The sequence below is a fragment of the Delphinapterus leucas genome, chromosome 1, assembly GCF_059928025.1.
Source record: "Delphinapterus leucas isolate spDelLeu-1000000601 "Yukka" chromosome 1, BTC_Dleu_Yukka2, whole genome shotgun sequence".
Lineage (NCBI taxonomy): Eukaryota > Metazoa > Chordata > Mammalia > Artiodactyla > Monodontidae > Delphinapterus > Delphinapterus leucas.
Genome location: NC_143129.1, coordinates 24905376 through 24928938, shown reverse-complemented (window position 1 = coordinate 24928938; position 23563 = coordinate 24905376). Strand labels below are relative to the sequence as shown.

The following is a 23563-nucleotide window of genomic DNA, read 5'->3' as shown; positions in this document are numbered from 1 at the left end:
AGTGTGTGCAGAGGTTCAGTATCCAAAGTAAACCAGACATCAGCCCTGCCTTTGGCATTAACCAACTCATTAAATATAAAATAAACACAAGTAAATGGCTTTTAAATCTCACTGACAGAAAGCTTGGCAACTACTCTGAGATTCTAGAGGTCATTGGAACCTCTGTCTTTAAACTGGAATCTTCCTCACACTCTGAGTAGCAGAAGGAGACTCCAGACAAATGAGGGAGGTGTTAGGGTTAGAGCCCCCTTCCACTGGAGGACTCCCCTGCAGTACACGGAAGGACAGGGTCTGCGTGAGTGTGTGGCCTTTGAAACAGATTGAGTCCCTGGGGAAGTGGCTGTTACTATTGACAAGGGGTTAGAAGTTCAGGTCGAAGGCATTCAGCTTGCCACTGGTTATAAATATCTCAGGATATCCACCGAACCAACCTTGAGTTTCTCATCAGTGCCTAACTGTTGGCTGCTCTCAGAGAATCGACATTCACGTGGTTTCCTAAATCCTGTGTGCATTCTGCCATGGGTTCACGGGGTCCCATTAGTAATGCCACTTGCTGAACTCTTATTTTTGCCTTAATCTATCTGTAGTTTCAGCATAAAGTGGATCTATTGGGGAAGGCGATGGGCCAAGGTTAACTGATTAATTATTCTAATTGCACTTCACGCCAAGTGTGTGAAAAACAAATTGCAATACATTCACCAACCAGAATACATATGTGCACCTGTTACCTTGTAACTTTACCTCAGAGCTAAGCTTGGTTCCAATAATTACTAACCTCTTTTATAAAACCAAAGTGAAACATGCACAGCTTTTGGTAAAAAGCATGTTTACCTGACAGCCCTTCAAAGACGGGCGTTCGCCGGAGGATGCTGTGTGTGTGTGTCAGGTGACAGGGTGATTGGTTTTGCCCATTCACATCGGTCAGCTTTCAAAGTCTGACTTCCTGCCAAGAAGTGAGTACGATCTGAAACTAGTCAAAGTAGATTCCATTTATTTACAGTTTTGAAACACATTTTTCATGACTTAGCTTCCTAATAGAGTCAAAGGGCAAAATGGCAACGAAAGATATACTTCCTCAGATCTTAGAGTTATATAATCTGATCAGGAGAAAAATCAGATATTGGTTTTTAAGTGAATTGGCATATGTTTTCTTTTTCGCCTTTGAAAGGTTTTATTCAAAACCTAAAATAAAGCCATTTATTTCAAATCACACAATCACGTTTCTTCTCATCCATGGACTTCAGAACTTTTTCACCCTGATTTTGAGGAGGAGTCACCAGTCTTGAGTTGATGGGACCAGCGAGATCCAGAAGGACCCGTGACAGCACAGCCACGCTTTTAGAACCAAATGCCCATAGCAGAAAGTACCTGGAGGGTACCCCACTTTCTCTCAAAAAAATTTTCTAGGATAGAAAACTAATACCCATCCACAAGTTTCCCTCTTTTCAACAGCTGAAAAGCTGAGAAAGGCTGAGCTGTCATTCAGTGCCACTAGGTGGCATCATGTCCTTTTCAGACTATTTCTTTTTGCTCTTAAGACGGGCACCGTGGTTTCCCTGGGCAACATCAAACAGCATCTCAGACCACATCAGGCAAGGGTGCTTCCCCTACTTAGTGCTACTGTTCACTCTCATGTACTGGGAAAAGTCTGGGCTCACCAATGGGATATATTTGATACTCCGTTTCAAGGCAAGGAAGTTTTTGTCTTGCTTTCCACATATTACATATCAGAGTCTGACTGCAACGCTGCTCTCATGAGTTGATTTTCTACCCTGACATCTCTGCTGTCCTACAGCCCAGAGGTACTGCATGCTATGAAGATCCATCAGATCCTCACGGACACTGTCTGAGATGATCTATGGAAAATGAACATACTAAGTGTTTCCTGAAGGTCAGGCTCCTTATGCCCTTTTAAAAGCTTGTCTAGGGCTTGAGGAGAAAAGTGAAGTGACAATCCAGCCTTATTCAGAGAGCTATTTAATTTCCATTGCATGCCCTGGGCATGGGGTACTAAAAGATTCCAGAACATTCTTCTCACTCCCCCACTCTTACTCTTTCTCTTCTCTCTTCTTTCCCTAAAGAGTAGCAATGAGATGATGGAAGTTAGCCCTCTGGGTAAGTGAATGGAGAAGACGGAGAAAGAATTATTCCACAATCACAGTTAAACAAGCGATGTTTAGAATCCTGCCTTGTCATTTAAGTGACTTACTGAAGTCCTATTAAGTTATCAAAACTCTCTTTCTTCACTTAGTGCACTGGGATGCTGGAAGCACTGAGACACAAGGAAGAGTCCAAAAGACGAAAAACTTGGAGATCACAGATCTAAAGAAAATGCCGAGGTGTCAGGTCCAAAATACTGTGCTTCAAGTGTTGGCATATTTGAGGACGTTTTTTAAAGACACCTGCTATTCCAGGACATATGATTCCTATTCCTGGCCGAGCAGGTACACAGGGTCTCCCACTTGGATGGTCCCTGGGTTTTCCAGAACAAAATACTGTCCGAAGAGAGGTGATTTTCCATATAACTTTCGTTCAGAAGGGTCACACAGGCGATAACTGCAACAGGAGACAGAACACAATAAGTCACAGCCAACCAGAAGCAAGAGCTCAAACAGCATGTGATTTCTTCTCGGCTGAAGGATCTACCCCCAAAGGCCAGCGGGTTGCCCAGCTCCAACGAGCACTGTTCCCACCCCGACTAATAGAACAGCGCCTCCTGGGGTTATACAGTAAACTGCCCGCCCATTGCACAAACTACCAAAGCATAACCAATGGCCATATTCCCACCTCTTTTCTCCTTGGAATGTTCCCGTTTTCAGCATTAAGAGATTAGGGACTCGAGATGCTCAGACATACTTTATCAGTTCCCTTTTTCCTTGGCATCTCTCCATGTCTATCATCCTACCAGTCCATCAGGCTCAGAGCCCTGAGTCATCCTTTATACCTTTTCCCTCACTTTCCACAGCTTGTCCATAGCTGCCACGTCCTGAGGTTCTTCCTGTACCACATCTTTTGAATTTGCTCACTTTTTCTCCCACTGTCATAATTTCCCTTCAAGCATCCTCAGATGAGTATAATACCTTTTTTTTTTTTTTTTGGCCACACCACACAGCATGTGGGATCTTAGTTCCCCGACCAGGGATCGAACCTGGGAAGTCCCTATAATAACTTCTTAACAAACCAATCTTCCTCATTCTCCCCTCTTCCACTTTCAATTCACTCTTAACACTACCCTACGTTACTTTCTTAATTTTGCTCTGGTCTTATCACTCCTGAGGCTCAGAAACTTTCAATGGATCCCCAGTGCCTGAGGAATAACATTCCAAGTCTTCGGCCTGGCATGCAAGGCTCTTGACCTGGCCCAATCCAGCTTTTTCAAAACCTCTGCCCTTTCTGTGCACTTCTGCAGTGCTCTGTTGGATTCCTCAATGTCCTTTCACCTTGCTTTGCATTTTCCTGGCTCGGGGGTTCCTCTGTGGGATCCCCTCCCTCCATTACCCAAGCAGTAGAATTCTACCTTTTCTTCAAGGTCCAAATCAAATGCCACCTCTGCTAGGAAGGAAGTCCAGGGTCCCCCAGCCAGGAGCGGTTTCCCCATCCTCAATTTTCTCTGCTGGCCCCTTGCCCCTCACATGCCGTGTCCTGCAGTGTCAGGGCATGTGTCTACCTGCTCTACTGTACAAGACAGAGAGTCCGTAGAGAGCAGGGAATGTGACTAACTCCCTTGTACTACTCACACCCAGTGCTGGGCACTGTTATGTCACTGGTGACCCACAATCATTTGTTGAACAGATGAATGTGTTGGTGAGTAAAATCCTGTTAGAAGTAGTATCATATCTTTGTCAGCCAGAAAACGCAAGAATCCCCAGGAAGAGTGTACATGAGATGCGTGTGAATGACATGGCAAGATTTTCCCTCACCCCACCTCCACCAGGAGAATGCTTTCCTTCTGTTTCTCATTTAAGCTAACTCCATTTTTTTAAACATCTTTATTGGAGTATAATTGCTTTACAATGGTGTGTCAGTTTCTGCTTTATAAGGCTAACTCCAATTTTACATCACTTTTATATTTAAAACATTGTGATGGAAAGCATTTTTTTTTCATTCTACTGTACCTTGAGAAAAAAAAAATAAACTATTGCAACAAATCAGTCTTACTTTTGTTCTTCAAATCAGAAGTGGCTAATGAGAAAATGGAGAGAGTCAAATCTAGAGCTTCTTTCTGCAGACCCTCAGCTCCTCCCCAGCTGCAGGCACCATGTTGGTTTTGCTCATTGCTATATGCCTACAGCCTGGTACAGCACCTGGTACGTTGTAGCCACTCCAAAGAAGTTTGGATGAACAAATGGAGAAATCAACAAATGGATGGGAACCATGAACCACTGATCCAGCCAGTCCTGTAGCCAGGTCTCTGCCATGACCTTGGACCCTGGGAAGTAGGCACCTCTCCTAGCCTGCCTCTCCTCTGTCAGCATGCAATACCAAGGACATCTAGGGATCTGTGTCCGTTGGAGGGTGACTTCTTCAGGATCCGGGCAGATCGGCTACTTTTATGGCTTGGGATTTCTCCTTGTTGCAAGCTCGGTAGCCTGAGGCTCCGATTATCTCAGGGAGGGAACTGAGAGTTGGACTTCTGGGCATCATACATCGAAACTTTATGAAGTACATCACACAGATTATCCCTTAATCCTTCCAACAAGTCTACGTGGGAATCCGTATCGTCCCCACTTTACAGGGGGGCTCGTATAGGAGTGACGGACTTGGCCAAGATCACGGATCTAAGTGGTCAGGCTGGGGCCGGAACTGAGGTCTGGCTCACTCCAGAGTCAGGACTTTTCCCACCAGGGTTGTAATCCCTGGTCCTCCTTATACCTCCTGAGTACACGCGCAGGCCTGAGAAGAGCTGAGGGGGTTAATATTTATTCTCCTACACGAACGTTCGGCCACGCGCGGGTTTCCCCTGCCCCTTCCCATCAACCACGCAGGCACACACTTACTCCCCACCCCAGGTAACTTAGGAGCCGTCGCCCCTCCCAGCCCAGGACCTTAACCTGCTCGGTGGCGGGGGGGGGGGGGCAGGGACAAACGCAGGTGACAGTCGCAGGGGCGAGGCGACCGGCTTGTCCTGCCAGCCGCCCCAGCTCCGTTCCACCTGCGCCCCTGCTGACACCGTCCCTGCAGGGCTACGGGGGAGACTCTACAAACGAGATCAACGGCGACCCCTTGTGGGGTTGAGACGGTATTGTCAGCGGTCTGTGAATTCACGGGCACACCCAGCCTTGCTCAAGAGACGGAAAACACGGCATTACCTCATACACGGATCGCCTATGATTTTTTTCTCCAAATATATATATTTTGTTGTTGATGACGATGGGATTAATAAATTACAAAGCCATTTAAAAACGCCTTTCTTGGCGCATTTTCTCTTTCAATAAATATGAAGCAAACGACTGACTCTAATGGGAGACACAGACGTTCTGTTTACATTAAACAGGGTCTCCATCCTTAAGGGCGCCGTGTGAGTGGAAACTGTTACCTATAAAGTGCTGTGCACCGGTGAGGGCTGCTTGGTTTACTCATTTACTGGTCAATGCCCAGACCCTGACTTGCAGGCAGGGTCTCTGATCACCGCCGGGTCCCCACCGAGGGGCACAGGCCACTTCTGGGACCTCCCAACCATGTATACAGCCAAATCAGGAATAAAACAGCACCGTGAAGACACCACGGAGAGGAGGAGACAAAGGCTGAGCAGGTTGGGCTGCATTGCATTTAACGCAGCCTCAGAAAATGGAAAGAAGTGTCTCCAGGATCTTCCCTCTCTCAGAAGGTGTCAAGTTCATAAGCTGAGACTATCAATAACCATAGCCTAGATGGTCGTTATGTATTTTATCATCTATTAGAAAAACAGTATTTATTGCTTTATTCGGATCAAGGGGGAGTGTGAACCAGGAGATGTATTATTAGCCCAGTTTTTACAAATAAAGAAACTGAAGCATCAAGAACGTAGCTGACTTGCCAATGTCACACAGTTACTGGGAGGTGATAGAGCCAGATCGGCTGGGGGGTGGTTGTCTCCTTCCAGGGCATCACTACCACTAAATCCTTCTGTCTTTAGCTCGGCACAGCACAGCCTAACAAGCGGAGAGCGGCAAACGCCCTTACTGTCCAAGTATTCCTGCACCCGACAAAACTTGTACATCCACAGAACAAATGAGCTTTATTCTTTCTACTGAAAGCAACAGAGATAGACCCCCACCACTCCTGTGGGATCAGTGTGGGAGCCACTCTCCCTTCAGAAAGAAAAGAATAATTCCCTCTTCATATTTTCAAGCCAGCAGACCAGCCTCCACCGTGTGCTTCGGGCTGTGAGTATTTCCCAGACAAAGGCTCCACTGGGCCTGAGGCCCATAGCTATTCAGCAGTGGTCTCCCTGCTGAGAACTTGCATTGCAGAAGCAGCACAGCCCTGGGCACTGGGGACCCAGGAAGAGGGAAGGCAGTGCGGCTCCCAGCATCCTGCTGGAGAGCCGGAGAGCAGAGAGGATACTCCTGACACCACCTTGCTTCGCTTCCGTGATTTATGTCAGGCAGCCAGGGCCTTTCTCTTCCCGATTTATGGCCGTCTGTCCTGGGGAGAACATAAATTACTGCATCTATGGCAATTTACATCTCAGTAAGATACAGGAGAAGACACCTAGGCTGGCACCCACCTCCTGGGGTATTAGGAGAAATTAGGTTGGGATTGGTTCCTGAGAGCCTGCAGGAGACCAGGAGGGCTGTGCCGCTCCCGGAGACCCTGCCTGCCTGCCCTGGCTCTGCGTTGGGCTCAATTACCCTCCTTCTAAAAACACAGGGCTCCCGATGGGCTGGGGGGAGGCACTGAAGATTCAGAGGACTGGCCCAAACCCAGGCACTTTGTGGATCCAGAGGGAAAGGTGCGAGACTCCAAGCACAGTGTTGGGAAGAGAGAAAGAACAAGATGTAAAAAGAAAAAAGCATGACGGGGACTTGGTGGTCCAGTGGTTAAGGTTCCATGCTCCCAATGCAGGGGGCCGGGTTCCATCCCTGGCCAGGGAACTACATCCCACATGCCACAACTAAAAAGATGCCTCACGCGGCAATGAAGATCCCACGGGCCGCAACTAAGGCCTGGAACAGCCAAGTAAATCAAATAAATAAATATTTTAAAAAAAAAAGGATGACGGTCAATTCCCCAAATCACCTGTCTGGTTTGCACACAGAACCATTGAGGCCTGTCCACCAGGGCCTGAGCCAGAGGGGGGCCTGCGGATCACCTGGTAGAACCAGGGCTCCCAACACCCACGACAGGACGCCTTCCCGGGTCCACCCTGCCTCCGTCCTCCGTGTAGCTCCTCTGCGGGCACAGGAAAGTGGGAAGACCAAACTCTGATTTGTTCTCGTGGTGAGTGAGCCAGCACATTCTGAGGAATCGCTAGTCCATCGCTGTGGGTTCTCAGAACCGCTCCGCTCTGGAATGTCCCACCGCATCTAGTAAACTCTTCCCCAACATTTTATTGGGACCATCCTCAAACAGGCAAACAAGTTCAAAGAATTTTAAAGAGACCATCCAATTACCAACCATTTGGACCCTACATATAACATTTTACTATATTTCCTTTATCATGTATTTATCCATCCATCAGTCCATCGTAATTTTTTTTTCCATTTCCAAGTAAGTTGCAGACTTCAGTAAATTTCACCTCTAAGCAGTTCAGTTGGCAAATCATTTCCTAGGGTTAAAATTTCTTAACTTTGCAGCGAGGGGATAAAATTTACACGGAGTGAAATGTACAAATCTTAAGTGTTTCATCGTATTAACATTTACAGAAAATTAATGTTGTTTTGGGTGTTGAGAGATACACAACATCCCTCAAAAGGATGGGATTTGCCTTAAGCTGGTCTGTAGCCCCTTCTTTGAATATTCCCACAAATCTACAACCCATGGTGGGGACTCAGATAAAAACCAGCCATTTGCCCTTCACATCAAGAATTCCTCTCTGTACCTCCCCTCCCAACCTCCTTCCAACCCACCTGGTTTGAGACTGTTCCTGACCTCCCTCTCTCTGCCATGTGGCCTGGCCCCTGGAAGGCCAGCTATTTACCTCTCTGTAGCCTGGCCTTGATGCACGACACTGGTCTCCATGGACCACAGGTGCCGGCTTCATGCCTGGGGGCAACGTGCTGTTTGGGACAGAGCCCCTTGCCCCAGGCTTCAGCCTGCCAGGGAGGGGGCCAGATTAGTAGCTTCTGGGACAGCAGGATCAGCAGAGAAGGGTGGGCGTTGATCCAAGGAGACTAGATTGTTGGTCCAAAGAGGGTCGTGAGCTTGATGAGAGATGGAACGAAAGAGACTCCCATTCCAGGGGAACAAGTTGGGTCACACAAGCCCAAGCATAGCCAGCCCTTAATGTGCTCTTTCATGAGGGCTTTGATGTCAGATGACCAAACTTCCACTGCATTCTTTCCTCAAGTCTTCCAGGGTTTTGCCTAAAGCAGGGGCCACCATCCTCCCTGCCTTCCCCCTCCCCCCTGTAAGTGATACCCGAGGACGCATGTCAGGGTCAAAGCCGAGGGTCTCAGGGGCTGCAGAGATGAGACCTGACACCCCACCTGTGATCCTGCATTCAACATGGAAGGGACCAGGGAAGACGAGCATTTCAGGGTTTCAGCAATATCTCGGCCGTAGATTTGGCACATAACAGCACAGAAGTGTGTGAATCATGAATTGTTGTTTTAGCAAAAGTACTGCAGGTTGATTATAGAAAGTTTAGAGGCTACATACCAGAGTACATATTTTCTCCATAATTTCATTACCGAAAGAGCCATGAATCTTTCAGTTTACAGCCTGCCAGGCTTTTAGCTACTCAGGCACATTTATATATTTTAAAAAGGAAAATCAAATAAACAAAAAAGTCAATACTACATATGTTAACTTGTAATCAGCTTTTTAAAATGAATCTTATCTTAAATATCATTCCATGCAATTTAAACTTATTGTCTGTCATTGTCTTTCATTAAAAATTTGTTATGAGACTTCCCTGGCAGTCCAGTGGTTAAGACTCTGCACTTCCACCGCAGGGGACTCTGGTTCGATCCCTGGTTGGGGAACTAAGATCCCTCATGCCATGCGGCACCGCCAAAAAAAAAGAAAAAATTGCTATCATGAAAATTTCAACATAAACATAAAAGCAGAAAAAATGAATCCCCACATAATTATCACCCAGATTCTATTTATCAAGATTTGACACATTTTCCCACGTGTTCTTTTGCTAAAATAATAGACAGCACACCCCAGATATCACATCACTTCACTCCTACATACTTCAACATGCTTCTCTTAAAACATATAGGCATTTTTTTTTTTTTTTTTTTTTTTTTTTGGTACGCGGGCCTCACTGTTGTGGCCTCTCCCGTTGCAGAGCACAGGCGCCGGACGTGCAGGCTCAGCGGCCATGGCTCACGGGCCCAGCCGCTCCGCGGCATGTGGGATCTTCCTGGACCGGGGCACGAACCCACGTCCCCTGCATCGGCAGGCGGACTCTCAACCACTGCGCCACCAGGGAAGCCTATAGGCATTTCTTATAGCACCAGAAAGCCCCTATCACACCTAATGAATTTGTGATGTCACCAGATACTCAGTCCATAATAAAGTTTGCCAAAACATCTAAACCATGTTTTGTTGTTGCATTGTAATCGGTGTGTTCGGATCACGAATTCTAAATGAAAAATAAAATTAGTTGTCCAAGCAGGCATTCTGGGGACCAAAGCACCCAAGAATGTTTCCCAAGTTATCCAGTCACCAGGACCCCCTTCCACTTCAAGAATACACCTGCGTGGTGTTTCCCCTGCTTCCTCGCAGAGATGTTAAATCACTTAGTCTCACCTCTTCAGGGTCTCCAGAGGCTCCTTCCTGCTCATAACGCCCGTGTCCGGGTCCACCGTGGTTAAAATGCACCTGGACACACACACAGGGCATCATACACGGGACAAAGCAGGCGATCTTCACCCTCCCCTCTGTCTCCTGGGCAGCAGTGTATGCACCTCACCTGGAGCAAGCCATCACCCTTTTCAGTTCCACATCACCAATAAGAAGCTCATTCCATGAGTCCTGGAGACAAAGCACATAACTCACGTGAGCACTCCGGATCCCCAGCCCTGACCCACCCGTGTAGGGACTTCACGTGATTCAACAGCTGATGAAGTCGCTTCCATCAAAGATGGCCAACTGTACATCACGCCTCGCTGTTCCCTCCCTCTGCCTTTAATTTGTTGGTTCTTTCCCCTGAAGTGCAATGCTCCCTCTCCTCTCACTTGTAAAGCTGGAATTGAAACTCATCTCCTTCAGGAAGCCTCCCTGACTGACCCCACTTGACTGGAGGTGCTGTGGAAGGCCAGGGTGAGGCTGATGGAGGGAGCAGGTGAAAGAGAGGAGAGGGTATGGAGAGGGGGGATTACTCTAGGTTGTATCAGATCCCTTCATGCTGGCCTAAGGTGGATTAATGTCCTTAATCATTGTGTCTGTTTACCTTGTAGCTCCCCTGGCCAGATAGGAACAAATCCAGAGCAGGCCAGTAGATTTACTTCCCTTTGCAACTCCACGGGAGCATTCACAAAGCTCTCCAGCCCAGGAACCTCCTGGGGTGTTTGTCTATGGCCTGGGTCACTGGTGCTTACTTTTCAGGACAAATCAAATCAATGGACTCTGTCCCTCAAATCCAGGAGGGGAGATAGAACATACACACATGAAAAGTGAATGGTCAATATTCATTTTAAAAGTTTCAGAAAAATTGAGAAAAAGCTTTACAAGACAGCACCCTGTGTGCTGGTTGAACTTTGCAGACAAGCATGGAGCCAGTGGCTGGCTGGCTGCTCTGGGCAGGGGAGGTTTTAAGGTAAAGGTAAGATCTGAATTGAGTCTTCCAGGGTGGAGACTTTGAGAGGCACAAAAGAAGGGTGAGGGGACTCCAGGCAGTAACAAGAAGGAAGCACATTTGATTGTGGTCCTGACCTTCTTACCCTCACAGAGAAGGTGCCTGAGAGCCAAAGACAGGAATCCATGAGTTAAAACAAACCTGCCCAGTCCTTTGTTGATCACAAGCCAGAGAGAAAGTTCCAGGCCCAGAATTTTAACTCTGACAGTGTGTATTATTCTTGATATGTGTATTGCAGGGTTTTGTTTTTGTTTTTTTAATCATAAAATGAGTCTCTTCACTGCATGTTTCACAACAGTCCAAAAAGCTGGGCACCTCGGATTACAGCAACCCAGCCTGCTCTGTGTACATTTCTCCACCAGGAGGCACTGTGGTCACAAAAAAACATAAAAGATCCGAAAGGAGAGAAATGAAGGTTCTGGTTAGGAAATTAATTTATTATTAATTAAAGAAATATTTACAGAGCCCATTTTATGGGCAATAAAAACTGTTGGGGATTGCGTCACAGATAAATATGTTAAAAATTCCACCATCAGGAAAGTATCTCTTTGGCAAACTGGTGGAAAAGGAGAAAACTATTTTCATGTTGAATGCACACTATGGGCCCAGAACCGTATTAAACGTTAGAGAAGGGCCCATGAAAATCTTCCTACAGAACATGTTATCTTGAGGTGATAAGAAATTGAAACAGGAGAAGCTGAATATGGAGAGCGCAGACACAACACAGTGTGGCTTTGGAAAAGAGAAGCAGCTCTTCCAGGTCTGGCAATCAGAACAGATTTCTCAGGGGAGGTGGCTTTTCACCTGGGTTTTTATAGAAGGCCAGGAGTTTCTAAGTGGGGCGAGAGGCAAGACTTGGGGTGAGCAGGAGATAAGAGAATACAGTCCTTATATAGTTCTCAGTCCAGTCTGTAGCTTGGAGCTTTTACTGGAAGTAAAGGCTGGGAAAGCAAAGTGTGGCAAGATTATGGAGGGACCAGAATCGTAGAGTGGGCAGTTTGGGACTTTTGAGAACTGGGGAGCCACTGAAGGTTTTTAAGCAAGGCAGCCACACTGACTGTCACAAACTTTTAGAGGAGAAGAGATCACTCTGGTGCTGAGAGGCTCAGCTGTGACTACATCCAGGACCGTTCAGTGGTCCAGACTTGAGACAACAAAGGTGATCTAGCTGGCGGCTGTGAACAGAAAGGGAGCAGATGGGGCTGGGGATGAGGAAAACATGGGAGAAGAAAGAGTCAGGGGTGACTTACAAGCTCTAAGCCAAGGTGAAAGAAGGAATACGGTAGCCAGGATAGAAGCTGTGAAGTAAAGACAGGGAGTTTGCGGAGCTTATGAGGACAAGTTTGCTAGGTCCACAGAACATATGAAAACTCCCAGCAGACAGTCAGAAATGTGAGCCCAGCACTGCAAGGGGGAGTCCACGGTTGGATACTTGGGAAGGACCCACATAAGGGTGACAGATGGTGAAGCTGCAGGAGAGGGTGTCCTCACCAAGGGAAGGTAGAGAAAGAGAAGGGTTGAGGCCAGAAATTTTGGAAGCCCCTACCTGAGTGAGGAGTAGGGGGAGGAGAAACAGCAAAGGCACAAGAGCAGTGCAGCCAGGGAGGGAAAGTTCCAGAAGCAGTACCTATCGGTCCAAGGGGAGGGCAATGAGGACCAGGAAAAGGTCTCTGAAGGAGGGAGGGGAGAAGGGCAGCCTCGGGCTGAAGTGAAGGTCTGAGAAGTGAGGGTGAGGAGAGCTGATGATGGGGGTGAAGGGATGCAGAGAAGGACCACGATCACGAGAGGCAGGTTCTGAAATGAGGAGGGGGTTCACTTCCCAGAAGCCTCCACGCAGGTCCTCAGCCTCTGGCCAGTCTGCTTCGCCCACTGCACCTGGCACCACCTGCCCTAATCGTCTCCAGATCCCTGCCGCAGGCAGATGCGCACAGTGCAAATTGGGTTTTGCCACTCTCTTGCCTAAAATCTTTTCCAGACCCTTCCTCCGAAGGCGATACCCCTTGACACCAGGGACCTTGGCTCTCAACGCCCCTCCCTGAGCGCCGATGCTGTAAAAGACAGCAGTTATCTCCATGCCAGCGCAGCCCTGCTCGTGTGCCCCCTCCCTCGGTGTTTCTTCCTTCTGCGTCACCTGGCCAACCTAGGCTCATTCACTCACTTAGCAAAGAATTCATGCTGGGTGTTTTTCTAGGAGCTGGGAGAACAACAATGGTCAAGTCCTGTCCTCAGAAAGCATGTGTAGGGGAAACAGACAACAAATCCCCCAGTAAACACGGTGTATCAGGTGGGGATGTGTGCCGGGGGGGACTAGGGCATGCAGGCCAAGCAGGGTACAGGGTGATCAGGGAAGGCCTCACTGAAGGGGAGGGAAGACCTCAACAGGGAAGTGAAAGCGGTACGGGAGTGAGCCATTCAGATACCTGAGGGAGGGCATGCCAGACAGAGGCACCAGTAAGAGCAAAGGTCCCGGGGAAGGAAGCAGCAGAGAGACAAAGAAGGGAAGAGTGACAGGAAGTAAAGCTCTGGAACTAGGGTTGTGGCATCACACAGGGCCTTGACAGCAATTATAAGGATCCCATTTTTGACTTGAAGAGAGATGGAGAACACAGACAGAGTTCTGAGTAGAAGGAAGACATGATGTGAGTTACATTTACAGATGACTTTGACCTTAGCTGTGATGAGAATAGACCTTGTATGGTGGTGGGGGTCAGTCAAGGATAGACCAGTGAAGAGAGGCTATTGCAACAAACCACAGGAGAGAGGGTGGTGACTTGGCCCAGAGAGGAAGTGGAGGAGCATGGCAAGAGGACAGAGCCACCAAGATTTGTTGATTATTTGAATGTGGGAGGTGAAGGAAGAGAAGAACACAGAGTGGTTCCCACTTTGGGGCCTGAGCAGCTAGAAGTCAGAGCTGCCATACACTGAGATGTGCAAGGCTGAACAGAGCAGACCTGGGAGTGGAAATTCAGCCCTCAGTGTTGGACATCCTGAATCTGAGACGAGATACCCCAGTGGAAATACAGAGAAGGCAGAGGGAGAGCTCTGGTGTAAAGATGTTAGTCAAGGAGTCCTCAGTGTGGAGAAAGTTTTGAAAAACACAGACCAGGGCATGAGTAGAGACAGAGATTGCTACAGACTGAGGGTTTGTGTCCTCCCAACCTTCATATGTTGAAACCTAATCCCCAGTGTGGTGGTATTTGGAGAAGGGGGCCTTTGGGAGGTGATGAGGTCATGGGGGTGGTACCCTTGTGAATGGAATTAGTGTCCTTATAAAAGGGGCTCCAGGGGACTTCCCTGGTGGTCCAGTGGTTAATACTTTGCCTTGCAATGCAGGGGGTATTGTTTCGATCCCTGGTCAGGGAGCTAAGATCCCACATGCCTCCCAGCCAAAAAACCAAAACATAAAACAATCAATATTGTAACAAATTCAATAAAGACTTTAAAAATGGTCCACATCAAAAAAAATCTTAAAAAAAAACCAAAAAACGGGACTCCAGGCATCTCCCTTGTCCCTTCCACCACATGAGGTCACAGAGCGAAGACAGCCGTCTACGAACCAGGAAGCAAGTCCTCACCAGACACCTGTACGAATCTGCAGGTGCCTTGATCTTGGACCTTCCAGCCTCCAGAACTGTGAGAAATAAATTTCCATTCTTTATGAGCCTGAGCCCATACCGCCCAGTCGCCCCCCTCTCCTGTCTGTGTTAAAAAAAGTTGGGTGGCCGGTCACCTATCACCCTCAGCTCACCACCTTCCTGGCCTGCCTTACCTGGCTGTAACTACCTGTTCACATTCCAATCACCTGGACTGTGAACTCCTTTGGAGAAGCAACTGGTTCTTCAATCCCGGTTTCCCTACAGGTCTATTCACAGTGCATAGAACACAGGGGCACTAACCCATTGTGTGATGCGTGAAACATTATTCCAAAAAATGAGGCCAGCCCAGCTGAAGCGTTGTATTAACATCCAACTTAAAATCTGAAAGAATCCCAATTAGGGAACACTCAGAATCAGAGAGAAAGCCTTCTAGGACAAGAGTCAGTTCAAAGAAACCTCCTGAATCTGAGGTCCTACTCTGGGCCGTCCCCTCTTAACTTATCCCATCTTCGTCTGCCCATCTCAGACCGTGGGTAGGAAATGTCTTCCATGTGAACCGTGATACAAAGACCAAAGCCAGGAAGGGAAGAAGCTTAAAGGGGGCCACAGTCAGGGAGGGATCGATGGCCTGAACCAAGCTTCTTTACTTTGATTATAGCAATGAAACCACTGCCCACCTCTCTGGGCACTTTCTACGTCTTGGTGTTTTTGGGGGAGGCGTCAGCTGAAATTACTCACATTTTATAAACGTAAGAAGCAGAGGTCTCGGAAAGTTCCAGGACTTATCCAGGGTCAGACGGCCACTTATTGAAGCAGGGGGATTCAGATCCAGATGTCCTGACCCAACGCCCGGCCCCTAGAATGCTCAGAGCTCCTGTGGGCTGTGGTACAGTCTGGGTTCTTGCCGTGGGGCAGCCCTTGGCTGAGCCATCTCAGGTTGAAGGTGGCACTGGAAGAGTTTTAGGGAAGTGCCATCTCAGCTTGGGGACAGTATCCACCCACAGCAGCCCTGCTGTAAATGACTGTCTTCCCAAGGGAGCCCTCGACTACACAGGAAGGCCACCTTCCACATCCTGCTCTGTGGCCCACACAGATCATGTATTCTATGCTAAGTACACTTGGCTCAAAATGAGCCTGCCTGCTTGGAATTCTCCTTAGAAGTCTCAGACCCTGAACTGCCCCTTGACGTCAGCATCTCTGCCTCATTTCTATTTGTATCCTCCACACAGAAGTCTGTACTGATTAGATGCTCAAGAAATTGCAAACTTGAATCATTGCATAATATGGAGCCAATACATAATGCATCCTTCTGAATAATTTAATCCAACATCAAAGACTCTCATACCTTTAAAAAAAAAAGTTAAATCCAAGGAAAGGGACAAGAAAGGTATAGCGTTACCTCTGCATAGACACCACACCCTGAAATTATGATATTGGGCCGGAAGTTAGTTGCCTTAACTTTCTTCTCTAGCCTGGAGTTGAGATCTGCCAACGATGCCTCAGAAAGGATCAAGAAGGGGCTGGCGTCTGAGTATGGGATCTGATGAGAAAATAGGAGCTGTTATAGCATGAGGCACACAGAGGCATTTCTCAGAGGTCACATGGGTCTGATTCCTGGAAACTTCCACCCCTCCCCCGCCCCACCTCCCCACACAATCTTTCTAAGTATTTCTCTAGTTCTATTTACAGAAAAGTCACAGCGATTCAGAAGCTTTAAATAGCCCTGCAGATACCAGGAATTACATGATGGAGTGAAGAGAACATGGTCTCAGAATCTTAGAGCTGTCCCTTTCTCATCCTCCAAATTCTCACACATTTATTTTGTTAAGGTTTGATGGCCTCATTTGGTGTGATAAAAAGTATTCGCTGATTCCACAGATACTTATTTTTCACACAACCTGCAAATCAATGTTCAGCATGGCCGTGGCAATGGCGCTACATAGCATTGTATGTTTTACTCTCATGATGAATTCTTACAGCCTTATTTCTTTAAGGGCCAGTCTGGTCATTTTAAATCTGTGGATCTCCATACCCACACTCATCGGCCCAACTATGAGCTGCGACACCCTTGCAATCACAGTGTAAAAAGGTTGGACTCCACATGCGATTACAGAATGGAGTGGGAAAGATACTGACCTAGAACAGTTTTGAAGCTGCGTTGCCACCGGAAGGTTTCTGTGAATAGGAATTTTTGCTCTCAGGCAAAAATGCAAGGGTCCCGTAAATCAAGAAACACAGATGCTGCTCCTACTGGAAGGGCCTTACTTTTTGCAATTGCTTGTGACAAAAGTAATGGCAAAGTGACAGAGCCGAGCTCAGCAGACATGCCGCCCTGCTCTCCCCCTTCCAAGGAAGCCTGTCTTCTATAGGACACACCAAAGGCCAAAGCCAAGGGATGCTCCTCTGACCTGGTCTGTGGGTCGAAACAGGTCTTCGATCTGGTGAGAATTTCTCGGTCGCATGTGAGGTTCAAAGTGCACCAGGCGGTACGGCTGCGTCTTCAGGAAGTTTGTTATCCAATGGGCCGCGGCCTCACCGCAGTCCCTGCCCTCGATCTCCAGGCCCTGCACTCTGCAGGGGTTGGGGGCAAAGAACAGGTATTTGAAGATCTGGACACCCTACCATGTCCTACACATATCCAAAAGGCTGCACCAGGCTACGATGTCGCTGTACGTCCTTCATTATCAGGAGACGTCACTTTAGCCTGGCCCTGCCTCTGAACGATGTGGAAGCCCAAAATGAAGACGCAGTTTCAAGCCTTGTTCCCCGCCCCCCCCCTTTTTTTGAAGTATAGTCGATTTACAATATTGGACTCGTTTCGGGTATATAGCGTAGCGATTCAGTACTTTTGCAGCTGACATTCCATTACGAGTTATTATAAGATATTGGATAGAATTCCCTCTGCTCTACAGTAAATCCTGGTTTCTTATCTACTTGATAAACATAACAGATTTCTGTACGTTAATATTGTATCCTGCAACCTTGCTGAGTTCATTTATTAGTTCTAATAGTTTGGGAAAGGAAACCTGAGTCCCAAGGGCTCTTGGCATCTTTACCCTAATCTAAGCTTTCTGATTCTGCAATTTCCAAATGTGACCTTGTGTAGTCTTTGGGGCATGGACCAAAGGCCTGTATGGGACCGTGAAAAAAGTTTCCACATAATTCCAAGTGAACCAGTAATTAAATTTAAAAAATTTTAACCACAAGAAAGTATGGGTACATATCCAACTGTAATAGGGGCCAGGCATGCTCAGCGGGCCGGGCCAGCAGGTTTGAGTAGCCGCCCGCGGTCAGCCCAACGCCACGTCCCGTCACTGCCACTCCTTCCCCAGGAGCCAGCAGGCGGGCCGTGGAAGGCCTGAGGCCCTGGTGCTGCTGGCAGTGAGGACTGCAGGTGCCACACTCGTGAAATAGGGACAGAGCGGGCGTGCAGCTGTTAGCGCCCGGCGTCGGGGATGGGGGCTGACACTGAGCGGTCCTGGGGCAGGGAGTGTGATGGGAGGCGGAGGGCTCCTTTTCCCCGGAGCCCTCCAAGCCCTAGAGCCTCCGGGTGGGTGAGCTGAGGGCACAGGGGACAGGCTGAGGGCTGTGTCCTGCAGAGCTCCAGAGCCCTCGCCACAGCCCCCCACCGTCAGGGCCAGGCTTGGACCTAATGGTCGCAGCCGTCTCCATGGAGGCCTCAGCAACTGGAGTATATGGACACTGCCATTAAGGTAAAAGCTTCTACCGGCTTCAGTCTCTCCCGTTCACGTTTCTGATTGGTATTAGTTAACGTTTGTTTTGGTGGAGGTTTATAGGAACATCATGACCTGACCGTGACCTGACCTCAAGACCAAAGGATGTGACCCCAAGAAGTTTGCAACAACTAACCACACCCTCCCTCACCTCTCCTAGAAAGGGGCTTTGCTGAAAGCTTTCAGAGAGTCCAGGGCTTTTTAAGGCATAAGCCACCCGTCTCCTTGCATGGCCCTGCAGTAAAGCTTTTTCTGCTCCAAACTCCGACGTTTTGGTATTGCTTGGCCTCACTGTGCGTCGGGCACACAGACTTGCGTTTGGTAACATAACCGCGGCAGACAAACAGGAACCAGAATATGGAGAAACGTGAAATACAAATTGCAATAGGCATATTAAAAAGTTTGCCTCAGACAATGATGAATGCAAATTAAATCAATAAGAAATGACCGTTTTTAACACAAAAATGGCAAAATACTTTTGAACATAATGGTCAGAATGAGATGAAACAGATATGCTTATAAACTGCTGGTGAATATATAGCTGGTATAACCATTCTGCAAAGCAATTGAGCAACATATATCAAAAGTCTATAGGAGCCATACTCTTATCGCTGGCAAAACCACTGCTAAAATTTTTTCCCTAAGGAAATAATAAGAGATATGAACAGAGATTTATGCCAAGTTACCCATCACATTCTTCCCCATACCTGGAAAAAACTGAAAACGATCCAAATGTATAAACATGGGATGTGCTAAAATGCATTCGAGGACACCCATGTTTTTAACAATCTGAAAAAATACTCAACGTACCCTTAAGTATACAAACCATATTCAAGATTGGTACTATTTCAATTTGGTTTTTAAAGTATTAGCCATAGAGACAGAAAGAAAATATGTCAAAATATGAATCATAGTTATCTCTGATGGGTTTTGTTTTCTTCCCTTTTTTGGTATTTTCCAATTTCTCAACAATGAATATGTATTTTATAATCAGAAAAACCATCAAATTAAAATGAAAACATATTATTATGTTTAAAATTCTGATATTACAGAAATCATATTAGTTCTGCATTTTACGAACTTTTGGGGTCTTTAGACATTTTTCAAGTAACTACATTTTTTGATGTGATGTTATTTTCTATGATAGGCTGTGGACTAATTAAGCGTTCACGTGGCATTTTCATTCAAAATGCAGAAACTGTAACAAGAGTATAATTAGACCATATTTTAACTTTCTCATAATACGATAAAAAAAAATGAACTCTAGGCATGATTTCTTAAAAGCAGAGCTAGTTTCCTGGAATAATTGCTCCCTTGAGGGCCTTCTGATGTTGAGGAAAGACACTCTGTACAGAGCAGTCTCCTGGCTGAATCTCCACGCTCACGATTACAGGGAACCCTGGGCATCTGCAGGTCAGAACACTCTTCTGGTTGCAGCTGGTCTTTTCTATTTTGGAACTTCCTTTCATTAGAGCTAAATATCACAGGTCATATAGCCATTTGCAACTCCCGCCATAACTCAGCTTTGGAAGATTCCCAGTCTTTCCAGGCAACACAGAGATGATCCTAGGGTAATACATTGATCTAAACTCACCTCTTCCAGGACCCTCTCCCCACTCACTCCAACCCCATTTTTGTCCTTTATCCTCTGGTGGTGTTATTTTTCTCTTGTTGACATGTCAATATGCCTTTGATCCCATAGTTTTCTACATAACTCTTTTATGTTTCTCTGCCCCACATCAACACACATTTCTGAAGCTGCTCCCCTTTTCCACCTTCTTTTAGATCATCACGATGTTGAGGACTTGACCCTACATATGGTACATTTGCAGTCAATGGTTAATTATTGACAGTGTTTCTCCAGATTTCCACCACATTTCCCATTTTCCCAAAACTGCAGGAATAAATGCTCACGCAAGGATTAAGAGCTATCCTTTCCTTACCTGCACTTGTGCACTGCATTTGTGGTGGGTGTCTTGATGGGCAGCCGCAGGTCCTGCGTGTAGGCTGCACTGAGGGTCAGGGTGTCACCCTCACAGGTCAGGGAAATCAGGACCAGGCGGGGTTCCTGTCGAGCAGTAACCATATTCCCCTCCTTGTTGATCACAAGCCAAAACCTGCCATTTTCAAAACACAAGTTATGCATGGCCCACCATGACAGGCAGCCAGTCTCTGGGGGAGTTTCAGTGATGCACTGTCATCTTTGATTTCCTTGCTGTAAGCCTGGTGTGTGTGAGTTTGTGTGCGTGTGTGTATGTGTGTGTGTGTCAGTCTGTCTCCCTGTCCTAAACATCAGCTCATCAGCCCAGCAAGACTGAATCTGTCAGTTAATTTCAAAGTGTTTAATAATCACTCGTGCATCGGACAAAATACCTGCAGAATATTTTGAGCTCCTTGATGGCACAGAAATCAAAGAAGTTAATTATACGTCCATCTCAGTTGCCAGAAAGTCTGGTCACTTTCATAAACATGCCCTAAGGAGATGATAGGAATCTATCTCGGAGAAAGAGGAGGAGGCATGGTGCCTGGCACAAGGAGGCATTCCTGCTGGTGGAAATAACAAGATGTTGCTGTATTGTTCTCAGAGGGTGGAGTCAAGCTGAACAGCAAACAATGCCACTTACACTTTGCCAAATCCACCCCCAACTTTAAAAAAAAAATGAACGTTTCAGTATTCAGAGCTGTGACTCCTGCAATTTGCCAAAAGGCCTATTGTTAATATGGACAATATTTTTTGGCCCAGTACTCAAGGTCTAGAGGTACTTCCCAAAACAAAGATAAATGGAGAAATAAAAGCAATAGAAAGAACTGTTTCCAGTAAAAAAAAAAAATGATGGGTTTGTATAGGGGACCTTTCAGCTACTGAGGAAGCTAAACATTGACATGTTGGTCATTTCCATTCACACTGAATGGAATGATTACAATGATAGAAGTGAGCTTGTGCTTTGGGAATCCAGAGACATAAGAAAAAAATATGGCAGATACTTTAGATCATCACCTCCGGCGGGTCATCGTGGTTGAGTTGTTCAGCTATGCTAGAAAAATAAAGTTAGTGTAAGCCCTTTCCCAAAGGAACTCCCTCTGACCAACCCTTCATCCTGGATACAGGATGTCCCATATCCTTGGTACTAGCACGTGAATATTCTTTCTGCTAATCCTTCCTAGTAATAATGGTAGTCTGATATTTCTAAAATACACATCTGATCATGTCACCCCCTTCTGCAAACCACAACCCACCACCGCCGCCCTGTGGTTCCTGCTTTCAGAATAAAACTCTAACTCTTCAGCAAGGCAGGCAAGGCCCTTCATCATCCAGCTACCCTCCCAGCCAGTCTTACCACCTGTGCCCTCACACATGCCAGCCTTTCTTTTTCTTTTTAATTTTTTTAGTGCGGTAAGATATACACAACATAAAATACTTGGCATACTCTTAGGTACACACCCAGAAGAACTGAAAGCAGGGACTCCAACGATACTTGGGCGCCAATATTCACAGCAACCTTCTGCACGATGCCAAAAAGTAGAAACAACCCAAATTTCCAACAACAGAGAATGGACGTGAAAAAAATACGACTTTAACCATTTTTAAGTGCACAATTCAGTGGCATTAAATACTTCCATAATGTTGTGCAACCATCACCACTATGTGTTTCCAAAACATTTTCGTCATCACAAACAGAAACTCTGAACCCATGAAGCAATAACTACCCATTCCATTCCCCTCTCTCCCCAGCCCCTGGCAACCTCTAATCTGCTTTCTATCTCTATGAATTTGCCTGTTCTAGGTATTTCATATAATTGGGACTATATAATGTTTGTCCTTTTGTGTCTGGCTTATTTCACTTAACATAACGTTTTCAAGATTTGTCTGTGCTGTAGCATGTATTAGAACTTCTTTTTGTGGGTGAATAATATTCCAAAGTGTGTATATACCACATTTTCAGTTCCAGCTATGAAGTCCTTCCTGACCACCCCAGTTTCTCTTGTTCCTTCCTCTGTGCTCCCTGGCACTTGTCACATTGAGTCAATTACCACCTAGGACTGCAAGCTTTTGTTCGCTTCTCTCCATCACACGTTTTGATAGTATGATGACAAAAACAGCTCACCATTCCACCGTGTCACGAATTGCCCTCTGTCTGGGGAACTGGAAGGGGGAAAAGTTACAACCCTCATCAGTCCTGTGTGTTACCTACAGAAACTGAGGGCTGGTCTGGGAGGGAGTCTGAAGTGCAGCCTTACACTGAGGCCGAGGCCAGACCCAGAATAGGACAAAGCTGCTTGCTCTGGGCCTTTGAGATCTTCGCAGAACCCCAGGAATTCACACAGGTCGAGACTACCCAGGTAGGGCATGAATAAAACCCCTATTTACAAAGCACCAGTGTGCTAAGGAAAACAAGAGTCCCGATGCCACTGCTGTGTGGCTCTGAACCTCAGTTTCTTTATCCATAAAAGGGTGCATGAGGGAATTAGTGAAAATAAAGTATGTAATAGCACTTTTTAAGCTGCAAGAATCTGAAACTTTAATCGTTGTTATTACGATTATGTGCTCCACCTTGGTGAGCTCTTTGAGGGTTTGGATCTGTGGCTCCAACTTTCCCCAAGTTCTCAAGAGACAAGTAAAAGTAAAGTGGCGGGGACCAATCCTGTGAAGCTCGCCCCTTCCGCTAGACGGAGTTGAGTCAGTTTGCTTGCGCATCTGCTGACACCTGGGGACCTCCTCTGGGGCGCAAGCCATCGCAGGAAGGCAGATCGGGACCCTGGGTCTGCGGTTGGGAGGTGACGGCCCCCTTTCCTCTTCTTCCTTGCCGCTCCCCCGACCCCAGCCAGCTCCCACTTTCTTTGTAAGGGAAGGACTCCGCAGGCCTCCCCCGCTCCCGGGCTCAGCCCTACCTGTCCCGCAGGTGACCGCTGCGCAGGCCCAAGGCCGTGCACTCCGCCGCCTTCACCGACACCCCCTTGCAGGACTTGACGGGGTAGATCCAGAGCTCTGCCACGGTGCCCACCTGCTGCAGCCGCCGGCGCCGCCTGGGCCGCGCGCGGCGCCAGGCCACGGCCCCCAGCGCCACCGCGGCCAGTCCCAGCGCGGCTACCCCGAGCCAGCGGGGTCGGGGCTGCGGCGCGGGGAGGCCCAGGCGGGCCAGCGCGGAAAAGCCGGCGGCGCCCATGACCCAGCGATCGCGGGCGCGCCGGGGACTCCAGCGGGGCCCACCCGAGACGCCAAGCAAGCCAGGCAGGAGCGCGGCCGCCGCCGAGGGCTGCTGGCGGAGGGGCCGCCCTTAACC

General features: G+C 47.4%; 1 protein-coding gene across 2 annotated transcripts; it reads right to left on the bottom strand.

Annotated features, from left to right (window-relative positions):
* Positions 1 to 974: 974 nt before the first annotated feature.
* On the bottom strand, positions 975 to 23543 carry MTARC1 (mitochondrial amidoxime reducing component 1). Of its 2 annotated transcripts, none has more exons than XM_022579261.3 (7): positions 23172 to 23543; positions 20225 to 20398; positions 16956 to 17118; positions 15947 to 16087; positions 10067 to 10128; positions 9904 to 9975; positions 975 to 2556 (listed from the first exon to the last, which is right to left on the bottom strand). In XM_022579261.3, the coding sequence occupies exons 1-7, from the start codon at positions 23444 to 23446 to the stop codon at positions 2427 to 2429; spliced, it is 1017 nt and encodes a 338-aa protein (XP_022434969.1). In that variant the 5' UTR covers positions 23447 to 23543; the 3' UTR covers positions 975 to 2426. The 2 variants fall into 2 exon arrangements, 1 of the variants encoding a protein (XP_022434969.1); XR_002645352.3 differs by lacking the exon at positions 975 to 2556 and adding an exon at positions 15286 to 15496 and having other exon boundaries at positions 9924 to 9975.
* Positions 23544 to 23563: the final 20 nt, after the last annotated feature.

Excerpts from the sequence above, each read along its gene's own strand:
- MTARC1 (XM_022579261.3), bottom strand. The coding sequence starts at position 23,446 with ATGGGCGCCGCCGGCTTTTCCGCGCTGGCCCGCCTGGGCCTCCCCGCG. Across the intron at positions 10,129-15,946 it reads GGTGTGGTGTCTATGCAGAG|GACTCATGGAATGAGCTTCT; the intron begins GTAACGCTATAC and ends CTTTGTCTCCAG. Across the intron at positions 2,557-9,903 it reads CCTCTGGAGACCCTGAAGAG|TTATCGCCTGTGTGACCCTT; the intron begins GTGAGACTAAGT and ends CTCCTGTTGCAG.